Source organism: Labrus mixtus, chromosome 11 (assembly GCF_963584025.1).
Source record: "Labrus mixtus chromosome 11, fLabMix1.1, whole genome shotgun sequence".
NCBI classification, from domain to species: domain Eukaryota; kingdom Metazoa; phylum Chordata; class Actinopteri; order Labriformes; family Labridae; genus Labrus; species Labrus mixtus.
Genome location: NC_083622.1, coordinates 26,384,186 through 26,397,602, shown reverse-complemented (window position 1 = coordinate 26,397,602; position 13,417 = coordinate 26,384,186). Strand labels below are relative to the sequence as shown.

Here is a 13,417-nt window from a genome sequence, read left to right as displayed (position 1 = left end):
ATCTCAATGCACCTATCAGGAGCTTTTAGGTGACTATATCATCCCCAAAACTAATACAGTTTGAAACAATATTTGAAGTTTGGAAGTACATTTTAATGAAACTGTAATGCTCCTTGATCAAAATCTTCGTAGAAGCGCTTAGAACCACAACTCCCACAATGCATCCCGCTTCTATTTACCTGCTACGTCATCTTTATGCGACAATATAACCGCCCTCTAAATACAACTAAAAACAATCCCTGGATCTCAAGTTGAATTTACCTGTAAGCATTGAGTAGTTTTTATCTGCGGGACCCTTGAACATTGATGAAGTCTCCATGTTACTGAACTTTATGAGTTCTGTAAGAGTAACTGTAAACTAACTACATTGAATGTTGCTCTTTTAAATTTCGCGCTGTTGGCTCCGCCTGTTAAACGGCTTTAGCCTGCTAGCTCGGTAACTAGCCTGCTCTGGTAACCTGGAGCAGCAGCTTCAACATTATGTTTTTGAAGAGGGATATTTTCTGTTTTTTACAATCCCTGCTCTGACTTTCTCTGAGTTTCTTTTAACATGGAGGTGACAGACATCGGAAACAAAGAAGAAGGGAAAGTGTGGCATCGAAAACCATCAGCAGGCAAGATGTAAGCTTTAAAAAGATGAAGATGCTCCTTTAAGTTTAAGATTCTTGTTTAAGTTCTGACACATTTATCCTGATAATGCTTTAAGATTTTCATTTGAAATGTAATTTTCTAGCTCAAATAACGTAGAGACAATTCAATACAATACAATACAATTCCTGACACTTGTTGCACTCTTTCATACTGTGACAGAATGATTTTCATTTATTTATTTAAAGGACAGTGCACATTAATCAACATTTCTGTAAATGTGCCAGTGTTAGCCAGCAGGATCATTTTCAACTGTAGTCCTTTGGCAAGATGTTAAGCTAGGCACAGGGTGGCTAAAAACTAAAAACATGTTAAAGAATACACACAGCAACAGATAACAACAGTATAACATGATGCCAATGTACTGGCTCCATTAAAACATATAACCATACAACCATTCATACAAAGCACCATGGGTTAGACAGCACAGCTACAACAATACATAACAACAGACAAACATGCACTCACATTAAATACTATCAAAGGTGTTCACATTTTTGATTGATTAAAAGCCAGTGTTAATGATAACACCTTCAGTGAGCCACAAGACATACAGAGGCCCAATGAACAGATAAAAACAATTAAAAAACACTGAGAAGTAGTGTGATGTAATAGAATATAATTACTTTATTGATCCCAAACTGGGAAATTGTGGTGTTACAGCAGCAGGTTGTCCAAACACACAATATGAGTAAAAAACACAATATTAGCAAATCTAAACACAATATAATATTAAATACAAAGTAAATAAGTACTAAAAATATCAAAACTAAGAATGTGAATATATACAACCAGGATTTAACTAAGCATTACTAGTCTTAAATAGGAAGATTAAATATGGAAGATTACATGTAAATGTGCAAAAACAGAGTCGTAAATGGACAGTATTGACATAAGTTAAAGTGCATGAGTGTAGACATGTTATCAGCAGAAACTATTCAATATAACGGCGAGTAGACAGACAAATGAAGTGAACATGAGTGCAGGGATAATTTGTAAATTTAACATGTGCAGAACAGATGCTTAAGCATTAAGCTTAAGCTTGATCATTGATCTTCCCTACATGTAAAACAGCACACAACTAGTAAATAACCTGGACCCTGCATCAACCACAAACATTGTTAATCTATTGTAATATTTACATCCTCAATACACTAAGAAAACACTATCCCATAAAACATGTTTTACGGATGACTAAATATTCTTCTCATATTCTTCTCATTCTTTTTATATTTTTACTTTATTTATTTCAATTAATTTCATTTGAATTATTTTTATTTGAACATATTTTCAGATGTAATAATTTCAGTGATTTTTACATTTTCTATTTTAATGTTTCTTTTCTTTCCTCTGTCATGATGCTTGCCTTGTTGTTGAAATGTGCTCTATAAATAAACTTGCCTTGCCTTCATAGTTTTAAAAAACATAATATTGTAAAGGTATTGCCTATTCTGGCTCTCTTGAAGTGGAAGACAATATCAAAGCTTTGTTTAATAATAACACACTGCTCCCTTTTTATATCCCACTCCCCAAAAACACAATAAAAGTAATTATAGTAGTTTGTGGGTTCAGATTTTCTTGTAACATTTAACTTACTCAGAGCTCTTGTGAGGAGTTTTGAACCGATAATGAGACAGACTGAATTTAGTACTGATGCCTCTTTATGACCTACAAAAGAAAAACAGATCATCAGCAACGCGACACACTGTTTTCATATTCTTATTATAAATATCAGAAACCATTGAAGGGGGGTGGATGGAAAACAAATGATTATCTAGTAAACAATGAAAAAACAGCCTTTTTTCACATTTTCTGTTGCAAAGTTTCTTAATGAGTAATACTGACTGTTAAGGTAAGCACGACTAGAATTATTATTTTTTATTTTTTTAATTGCTTACACATGTGGAGGACAATTGAGCAAAAAGAGAAGGTACCGTTTGTGTCAGCAGGGTATTCCAAAACTGACACAAACTGAAAGGGCCTTACTCTGCCTTCATGTGGGGTAAGGTGCCCGACTTGATGACTTGACATCATATTCACCATCACAGAGGGGGCAAAATAAGTTTTGTTAATGTTAAGATCATTTTTATTAATTCTATTAATGCACATCAACTGAACTTGTAACAGTGACACTCCTCACATCTTCTTCAAAGCGTCCAGGCTGTTTGTTGTTGTTGTTACTACATTCCAACTTCACCAACTGAAAGCATGTCAACACACGTTAGCCAGAAGAACAACTTTCAAACTCAGAAACTGAGACCATCCAGAGAGCACCTGAATGCAGCATGAAGCCTCCTAAATCACTCACACCCCTAATTATGCATAATAATAATACATTGGTTTTATATAGCGCTTTTCTAACCAAAAAAACCTCTTCTCCTTCATAAAATCTACACGGATTAGTTCTAGAAATATTAAACCCTGTACACTTTGAGCTGATAAAGACATGAACTATTCAGACCAAAGTCCTCTTTTCAACCAGGCTGATATCTGCTGTAAAAATGCATCATTTTAACATGAGTGTGTCTCTGACTTTAGCAGCCAGCCTGAAGTTAACATTCGAGGAACTGCAGTTTTTAGCACTCAATTGGATTCCTTTTCAACAGCGGAGGTCGCAGCTTGTTCAGAACAGACTTTTCTAATATCAGAGAGATTCTTCTTAATATGAACTCTGTGTGTAATTAATCAAATAGGTCTTAAAAGTTCAAACTATTTGTCAATATGTTAAGATAATTTGAAGTGGATCTAAATAATAAACACTTTGCATTATTGTATATGATTTATATTAATGCAAAGAATGCCAGAGAACAACAAACACTTTGGACTTTCAGAGTAACACTGAAAAGCACCTCTGCAGCTGCATCCTGCCGTGAACTCTCCTGGTGTGTTTTGTCATGAGAGAAGCTGTTGCAGGAAAAGCCACATTCTTAGAGTGTATTGTTACCACTAGAGAGCAGCGATGATTCACTGTCATGTGTCACTGTTTATGTGGGAACCGTCTAAGTGTGCGTTTGTTGTTTGTCTTCCTCAGTGTGTTGGTAAATATCGTCCGCACTGCTCATCAGGCAAAGACGGTGCGTTTCCTCCATGTTGCCTTTGACACCACAGGAGACTCGTTCCTGGCTGGGGATCACCATGGCAACATCTATGTCTTTGACATCAGTAGAAACAGGTGACTGGTGGTTTTTCAAGTTTTTGCTTACAACTCGATTTCAACATGATTAGATGTACAACTGTTGGCTTAACGGGAATTATGACATTTTCACAAATATTATGATCCACTCACTCTCATTACTGTCTCCACATATCCTAAACATTGTTTAGGGAGCCATTTAGGCAGTTTAATAAATCCTAATGTCACCATTATTACAATATGAGTAGTTTATTGTTGCCAGTTTAGTGGTAGAAAATGTTTTGGATGCGGGAGAAACATGATGCAAACACTTCTATTGTGTAAAACACAGAAATATAAACCGTGAGTTATAACTAATATGCACTTTCAAACTTTAGTTTATTCATGAAACGTAATATTTTCACTGCATTATTCAACATTGTCATCACATTGCACTTTTTTTTCTCAGATGTTAATTAGAGTAAAAAAAAGACACCTGCAAACTTTCATCCTGTGCTTTCTTTTCACTTACAAGGCCATAACTGTACCCTTACTTATAAGGTTTTTTCTTTTCAGATGAAAACTTGACCTCAAAGTTAGCAGCTATTACCCGTTAACTCATTTTTCTGATCTTGTATTTTCATTGCTTCTTTCTCTGAGCAGGTTTCGTCTGGTGCAGAAGACAGGACAGGCCTGCACTGCTCTGGCATTCAGCCTCCGGAGGACCACAGAGTTCCTTGTGGCCCTTACTGACTACACCATCAAGTGCTTTGACAAAGGTAGGACAGAGAGAAACACACCCTTTCATGCCTAGTAGTCATTTTTACATACACAAAGCAGATAAGTAGTTCAAAGGAACAGGAGTAGATCACTGTGTAGCAGCACTATATTAACATTCCTCTTCTATTTGCCTTCTGTTTCTTTGCACAGACACAAAGCAGCTGGTCAGTTGGATGCGAGGTCATGAGGGAGCGATCTCGTACATCTCCGTCCACGGCTCAGGCCGCTACGCCATCAGCACATCCTCAGACACGGCTCAGCTCTGGGACCTGGACACCTTCCAGAGGAAGAGGAAGCTCAACATCCGGCAGTCTGTCGGCATTCAGAGGGTAAACATGCACTCGCAGAAGAATTGAAAACTATTGACAAAAGTCTGTTGTATCACAGTATGAAGGTTATCTTACATCTGAAGATCGAGGACCTTTTTTTTTTTTTGCTGGACTGTTAATAGTTTTTGTGATCATGAAACACTGTTGTTTGTGTTGCAGGTGTTTTTCCTGCCGCTCAGTAACACCATCCTCAGCTGTTTCAGTGACGACTCCATCTTTGCTTGGGAGAGTGACACACTCTTCTGCAAATATCAGCTCCCTGTTCCTGACAGTGGACCAAAAGTCTCCTACAAGGCCTTCGCTGTCACACGGTGGGTCTCTCATGTCAAAACCAACCATTGATATAAATCAATAAGTATAATTCTTGTTGCTATATTTCCAATCATACATAGCCTGTAAACATAGAATACAGTACTTTAAAATGTCTTTATCAAATGGTGGTGTACCTGATTTCTGTTGACAGTGATGGTAAGAGCCTTGCTGCTGGTGGGCGCTCCAACCTGCTGCACCTGTGGTGTTTGGACAGCAGGCAGCTTATCAGGGTTATTCAGATGCCCACGCAGGTCCGAACCGTAAGACAACTGGAATTTCTGCCTGACAGCTTTGACGGAGGCGCCAGTCAGGTAAACCTGCGACCTCCTCTGTTCTCCAGCTGTAAAGTGCCTTCTCTTCTGGGATCATTTCCATTCACTTTTTTCTTCAAGAAAGCCTATTCACATAACTCTGTGTATTGCAAATGTTACCATATAGCTCATCTTAGATTAGATCAGATTTACTTTATTCATCCCAAACTGGGAAATTGTGGCGTTACAGCAGCAGGTTATCAAAAACACAATATTAGCAAATAAAACAATATAATATTAAATACAAAGTAAATAAGCACTAAAAATATAAAAACTAAGAATGAGAATACATCCAGGATTTAACTTAACATTACTTTTCTTTTTTTTCTTTTTTTTTTTTTGTCAAAACACACAACAGAAAAAAACAATTCACACTTTATCCCATGTACAGAAAGGAGCAGGGAGAAGAATAATTCTTGTCGATGTAAATGTGCAAAAACAGTGATGAAAGTTGTACATTAGAGTTGTAAATGAGCAGTATCGATATAGAGAGCTGTCCAGAGCTGTGCAATCAATGATACAGTACATATATTAAGTGCAGGAGTGAAACTATTAAATATAATGACAAATGAAGTGAACTTGGTAGCATGTGCACCCTCCTCATGTTCTCAACACTTTTTTCTGTTTCTGTAGACGCTAGGTGTACTGAGTCAGGACGGCCTGATGCGCTTCATCAACATTCACACCTGCAAGCTGCTTTTCCAAATGGGTTCCCATGACGAAGCCATCACAACAGTGACAGTCGCTCCTAACGGCCGGCACATTGTGGCCATCATGGACAACGGCAGCATCAATGTCTACAGCATTCAGAGTCTCACACAGGAACTACACAAGGTGGCGGTTAGCTGATGAGTACAATATAACAAAGTTGTGTGGTTTGTGTATAAGATAGTGTTCTATATGTGTATTTATCTTGTTTCCCCCCTGTCATATCTGTCCCAGCCTCCGCCCTCCAAGGTGGCCGTGGTTTCGGGAGTTGAAGCTGAACAGGAGTTGTCTAATCTGAGAGTCAAGGTCAGGTCAGACGGCATTCAAAGACCAGCAAAGAGTTCTGGGAGGCAGACTCAGGTGAAGATACTCAGACCTCCTGCTGGGTCTGCAGCTGAGGATAAAGAGGTACGAACAACACATACCGATCTCTAAACACATTTGGTTCTTCTCTTCCTTTTTGTTAAAAATGAAGGATTTCAACTGCTTATATTTTGTGTCTTTGGGTAGAATGAACTGCCTGCTGGTCTGAATAAGAAGAGACTAGTTGATATGCTCAAAGCATTCGGAGAGTATCCTGCTAAATACAGGTAAAGAGAACTCTTGTCGGAGGAGAATTCATAAAAAAAAGCTTTCAGCCCTTATCTGTGTGAAATAAGTAAGAAGATGTCCTTGTGTGTGTGTGTGTTGCAGGATGTTTGTATGGCGGTCTTTGTTGTGTCTCCCAGAGAACCATGCGGCATACAGCAGTCTGACGGATAAAGGCCTGCATTTAGCCTACCTCGCTCTGCAGGATAAATATCCCATCAAAAGTCACAAGCTACAGAGGGGGCTGCAGAGGTACCTACTTCTCTTTTTACACAAATGTAAATACTTTGATTGCAGAATTTAGAGTTTAAGGTTTTTTTTTTCCCATTACATATATTAAAACAGATCTGCTATGTGGTCCTTTTTTTGTTCCTCTCCTCAGAGTTTTGTCAGCCTTAGCTCACTGGGCGGCCATCTTTGGAGAGGTGGAGTACCTTCCCTTGGTGGCCTTTCCTTTTGTCAAGCTATTCCAGAACAACCCAATGCTCTGCTTCGAGGTGGTAGCCACCGTCCTAGGTAATGACTGGTTGTTGTTATGAAGTGCCATTTCCAATGAGATATCACATTATGAACATTCAGGGTCTTCTATACTGCTACCCGTCATGATGCGGCTCTGTGGAAGCTTTAGTCAAAGTTTATAGACACATTTGACAGATTTACAGTTTTTGTGGGTGATGCAAAGTCCAGGTTCTTTACATGCAAGGAAGAGCACTGCTACATTCTTAAACATGAAGTTACACTCCTTCTCAGCGTGTGTGAACGAAATGTTTCTCTGTTCATTCTGTGTCTTTACTTTGAAGCAAATTGAAAGTGTTTTCATTCTGTTGCTTGGTTTTTACAGTAAACTGGTGTCAGCATTGGTTTGAGTACTTTCCCAACCCTCCTCTGAACATCCTGAGCATGGCGGAGAACGTTCTGGCTCATCACGACAAGGAGCTGCTGCAGCACCTTGTGGACTGTGGAATCACCTCGCAGGTAAACGGCTGCACACACAGCCGGAGGAGAAACGTCATTTCCTACCCGAAAAGGCAACATCCTGATTACATATTTAACTTTTCATCTCGGTATCTGTCCCAGCTCTATGTTTGGCCCCTGCTGGAGACACTGTTCTCTGAGGTGTTGACTCGCGACGAGTGGCTCAAAGTCTTCGATAACGTCTTCTCCAATCACCCGTCGTTTCTGCTCATGGCCTGTGTGGCCTACATCACCTGCTCTCGTGAGCCCCTGCTGCTCTGTTCTCAGAAACAGGACTATGAGGTAAGAACCTTTTTTCCTCTGCTTTTGTTATTAAAGTCAGGGAGTAAAAAAAAAACGTCTCATCCCTCCTGTTTTATTCCCCTTTAGTATTTTTTCCACCATCGTAACAACCTGGATGTGGGAGCCATGATAAAGGAGGCGTACAGGCTCATGGGCAGCACACCAGCTGACATCCATCCCAAGCATCTGCTCTCTAACTTTACACCCCTGACCCAAGGCCAGTACCCTGTGTTCAACCAGTACCCAGAATTCATAGTGGAGTACCAAAGCCGGGAGAGGGAGAAGATACGGCTGCAGGAGATGGAGTATCTCCGCGAGAGGTGAGATAAGAAAAAGAAAACGATTGAGCTAAATACATAGTTCATCCTTTTTAGAGCCACATGTGATGATATGTGTGTTTGTGTGTCATCAGGCAGGAGGTGTCGGCCCTGCGTGCAGATTTTGTGCGTCGCCAGGCTGAAGAGGAGACCTATTATGCACAACAGGTAGTTCTTCAGAATAATATCTAAGCCCAAACTCTTTTAAATAAAAAATAGTGCAGTTCTCTGCTTGCTTATCAAATAGATCTATATTTATATATGAAATAAAAACTCATGTGAACTGAATTGTCTTCTGCATGATTTAAACACAGGAGCTGCTGGGGAAGGCAGAGGAACAACGCAGAAACATTCTGGCACAAGAGGAGGAAAAACTAACACAACAGAGGGCAAAGTGAGATCACAAGATGCTTCAAACCAATTACTAATAAATAAATAAATAAAATGATGTTATAAGGTAGTATTGTTCTTCACGGATACTGCTCCACCCTCTGCAGGTTGGCCGCCATGAAGAGAGAGCTGAAGGTGAAGGAGTTGCAGCTGCTGGATGCTACCAGAAGGCGTTTCCTCAAGCATCAGCAGGACCTGAGATCCTCACAAATCAAAGGGTTAGAGCAGGAGATCAGCAGAAAGGTGAACATGACCTGCAGGTCTTTCACATTATGTTACACGATGGGTCATTTTCAGACACTACTTGTGAAGTTACTTATAAAGATGGTTACATGGTTACATACCACATAATTAGAAGCTCTTCCAGGCACAGTTTAGCTAAAGAACTCTGTAATGACCCTCATGTTGGAGCGCTAACACAACAATCACCCCCATGCTTTGCTGCAGATGGATCTGCGGGAGCAAGAAACAACTGCAGCAGTCCAGGATCTAGAAATCAGACAGATGGAGATGGAGGCTCAGAGGCGGCGACTTGAACAGGTGCCAAATATCCAACCACCATCCTCCTTTGTTCATTCATTACTCTTAGTGATTTGTAGCTCCATTTATTTCCCCACAATGCCTCTTCCAAACCTAAAGATCCTAGAGACACACATTTTTATTATAAGTCAGTCAAACAGTACATTTCTACCATGTGATGACATCACTGTAAGCTTCTTTAAGGTTGTAACAGTTGTTTTCTGTTTGTTTGTGTTTTTTCCATTTCCCTTAGAACCTGTTGAAGGAACAGGAGCGCCTGGGACAAAGGGTGGAGGAGGAGGTGGCGATGAGGATGAGGGGGGCGAAGCGGGAGGAGGAGAGCTACACAGAGCTGCTACACAGCACAGAGACTAACATACAGGTTAGTAGTCATACAGTCAGTCTGAAGTTGTCATTTTAACCAAAAAGCCACACAGGCCTCCAAACACTGATTTGGGCACAGATACCGTCTCCTCCTTGTTTTCATTGGCCTCGTCTCTGTACACACAAACAGGCCCTGGAGGAGACCCTGGCGGAGGCGTGCCAGCTGGGCTTGGATTCAGACTGGCAGAGAGAGGTGGCGGAGCGGTTGCAGCAGGTGGATGCCGAGCAGGAGAGGAAGAGGGAGAGACTGGCAGAGCTTCACAGACAAACCCTGGCAGAGGAGGAGAGACTGGCTGACACCATGAGAGATGTGGTGGGACGGAAGGTGAGAGCAACAACAGTATGTTTGTAAACTAAATTAACTGACATAACTGAGAAAATGTATCACATATGTTTGTGCATCAAAGCATTGAAACATTTTAAAAAGTGTTGATATTTTGTTTATTCCTGCATTACAAAACATCATATCTGACACATCTCAGTGGCTAAAATACATCCCAGAAGACTGTTTGCTAGATTTGGAATAATAAATAATTGAATTAAAAACAGAGTCCTTGTTCATTTTCAGTGGGAGGACGTGATGAGAAGCAGAGCTCAGTTACAGGAGCAGCAGCAGCCCCCGTCTTCAGGTATTTAACACACAGCGTTTCAGTTTGTGGCTGCTGACTTAAACAGTCCGTTATGAGGACATAAATCTGATGTTAAAGTGTTTGCATTTCCCAGATGCACAGAGACAGGCAGCTCCTCATAGACCCTGTGTCATCACTACTGCTGTGTGTGTCGGAACCAACACTGCTGACCCAGCAGTCAGACCCAACCCCACCTCCCCGAAGCAGACAGGAACCAACATGATGTGTCTGAACAGCCGTTCACCTACAGAGAGCACCTCCACCGTCTGTAAGTGATCGTAGACGTGTCCTAAAAAGAGGACATTCAGATGGGTTCTGTTGTTTTCTCTGTGGTGTAAAGTGTGTTTGGCTGCTCCGGGTTTTGTTGTGTCATCACTGGCAGTTTGGTAAGATCGTGGTCAGCAGCATTTAAGCCCCCTGTGAGAAACTTTCTGTTTGTGTTGGATTTTTGATTCGACACATTCATATAAGACAAGAAAAATTATTAATAATTAGAAAAGCTGGAACCATTGGATTTTTACCTGCAGACTTGCTTTGGAAAAATGTACTTAAACCAGGAATCCATGGCCAACTTCTCAATTAGTCCAATTGTCTTATTGTTGTTGCTCCATAATAAAAACCCTGATTAACCAAAGTATTGTGTCAATAATGTGTCTGTGTGTCTTTCCCTGTTAGTTTCTCTGGATCGAGGCCGGGCCAAGCTGGACAGCAGCGAGAGAGAGCTGCTGAGGGAAATCAGAGAGCTGAGACTGAAACTTGCAGCCAGAGCGAGAGAGGGCAGCTCAGCCTCCTCACAGTCTGTCCACACACTGTCCTCTGTCTCCCAGTGACCACACACTGCCCTGTGTCAGGAAAAACATCTTCTCGTCTCGAGTGAGCTACGACAACAGAAACACTGACTCAGACTGTTACCAAGTGCTTATAGACTATCCTTACCTCCGCCTGTAGCAACAAATTATTTATGAAACCAAGATCGTATGGAAATGTGTCTGGTTCCCTTTTTTAGAAAGGTACAGATTCATCCTTTCAGTCATGACTGTGTTGGTGCTACATTGCTGTTTAGCTTAGTGTTGGTATCTCCATGCATACGAAAGCTCCACAGGAAACAACAGTTATCTTACAAAGAAGACACAGATCAAACAGTTTTCCCCTAATGTTCACTTGTACACTATTTATTCATTGTTGTGATTTTTTTTGTTGTCATTGTAGCCGTGATCCGTTTTTTATTTGAATGAATTTTATTTGACTGGCTTTATTTAAATCCTTTTTTTGATAAACTGTTTAATAAAAAAAACCTGATTCAATCTTCAGTTTTATTGGGTTTTTAGACACACGTGTGATACTCATTGATTATCTCTGTATTCTTAGTGAGTGATCGTAGCAGTCATTTTATTAAATAGAGCTCTTCAAACTTTTTATTGTCAACTCAAATATGTTCCCAATGGAGGCTTGTTCTTCTGTTAACACTAATGGATCTCTGACTGACATTTTGACATGTCATAGATCAGATGAATTATTGCCCATTAGGCAAATCCAGTTTACAGCCTTCATCTGTAAACTTATAAAATGACATAGAATAGAGGTATGACTGGTTTGACTGAATATTTTAAAGAGTGCTTACCTTATATATTAGATAATCCAGTGATTAAGACGTTTTTCTTTTTGTACTGAATGGGCTACAGAGCTTCTTTTTCTTTTTGGAGAAGCAGAATGACATGATATTCAAAGACATAGTTTACATAGCAGTGTTAAAAAAGTAACCAGAAAAAAAGTTTCTTGCAGGTTTTGTAGAAAAACATTTAAAAGGATATCTTATTGAAGATGAAACGATGGATATATATTCAAATCAAGCACAATAATGGCTCTGAACCCTTATGTTTGAGCAAACTTATCAGGGAGTCAGATTTGATAAAATATTATGCTAACTAAATGCACTTTACTGTGTTTTACTAACACTAATATGTGTCCCTAATCTGTCTACAAACCCCCCAATTATGAGAAAAGTCTGTCATATCATCTTTAACCTGCTCCACTTTTCAGAGAATGTGTGCTCAAACAGGCAGTCTGGAGATCTTCCCTTCATGATGTCACAAAGGGCAGTGACTCCTCCCCCAGGTGGGTGACACTCCCACAGCTAGGTGTTAGTTCTGCCCTCTGAGTCTGCCTTCTCACCTTAAACAATTGGGCATGGTGCAAGAAAGCCCAAGCCACCAAAGCTCTTCCAGAGAGGGGGCGTGGTCTTACAAAGCTCACTTGTATTTAAAGGTACAGACACAGAAACTGCCTGTTCTGAGCAGGGCTTAAATAGAGAGGGTTATAGGCATGATCAAATACATGTTCAGAGTGGATTTAGAATAAGAAACTTAACATACATGTTATGGGGACTTGTTAAAAAGGAGAATAATATGTGACCTATAATTATTGATTTTAAAAACATCCAAGAGGAACGCAGATTATGTGAACTGTGCAAATTGCAAATCTTTTGTTTTGTCCCTTTAATGGTGAGTTATGGGCACCATAGAAATCTAGGTTTAAAATACTGACATGTCAAGTTTTACGGCTTATTAGCTGGCTTCTTTTGTTTCTAGACTGTTCTTTTCATTTCATACTTGTGATGCGTTTACTTTTGTTTTCTGCTCTGAAACACAGGAGAGCTTGTGGGTTGGCCCCTCCTTTCAGTCAGGGTGTGCCACATCTCTCTCTCTGCATCCAGGTGTAGTTTTCAGAAATGACAGCCATCCCCATTCCTGTCAATCAATCTTTTCTTTCTTTTCTTTCTCTCCACCCATCTTTTATCTCTGCTCATCTGCTCTAAATCACTTGCAGATGAAGCAGCCTAATTCTTTCCTGTTTTGTCACTTCATGTTTTGTTATTCTCTAACTTGTTCAACAACAAACCTTGCTCCTCACAGCAGTATAGAGTCTTGAAGCCAAATTTCCCTAAACCAACTTTCACAGAGCAAGTGTGCTTAAATATTTGTTTGTCATGTTTAAACATACTTTCCAGTTTGACAGCAAATCTAATTTGTGGTCAAGATAAAGTTTCCTGCTTTCACCTGCGGCAAGATATAAGGACTGACAGTGCTGTGCACAAGGCATCAACGTTTGTATGATTAAAAAGTATATTCTCTTG

General features: G+C 40.0%; 1 protein-coding gene across 1 annotated transcript; it reads left to right on the top strand.

Annotated features, from left to right (window-relative positions):
- The first annotated feature begins 189 nt into the window (after window positions 1-189).
- Window positions 190-11,695, top strand: tbc1d31 (TBC1 domain family, member 31). The gene is made up of 23 exons (XM_061051129.1): window positions 190-621; window positions 3,680-3,820; window positions 4,424-4,539; window positions 4,691-4,869; window positions 5,029-5,180; window positions 5,333-5,492; window positions 6,126-6,326; window positions 6,435-6,608; window positions 6,711-6,790; window positions 6,894-7,040; window positions 7,171-7,304; window positions 7,630-7,763; window positions 7,866-8,045; window positions 8,133-8,365; window positions 8,458-8,530; window positions 8,677-8,756; window positions 8,860-8,995; window positions 9,200-9,292; window positions 9,525-9,653; window positions 9,786-9,980; window positions 10,224-10,284; window positions 10,379-10,552; window positions 10,960-11,695. The coding sequence occupies exons 1-23, from the start codon at window positions 551-553 to the stop codon at window positions 11,112-11,114; spliced, it is 3,198 nt and encodes a 1,065-aa protein (XP_060907112.1). The 5' UTR covers window positions 190-550; the 3' UTR covers window positions 11,115-11,695.
- The last annotated feature ends 1,722 nt before the right edge of the window (window positions 11,696-13,417 follow it).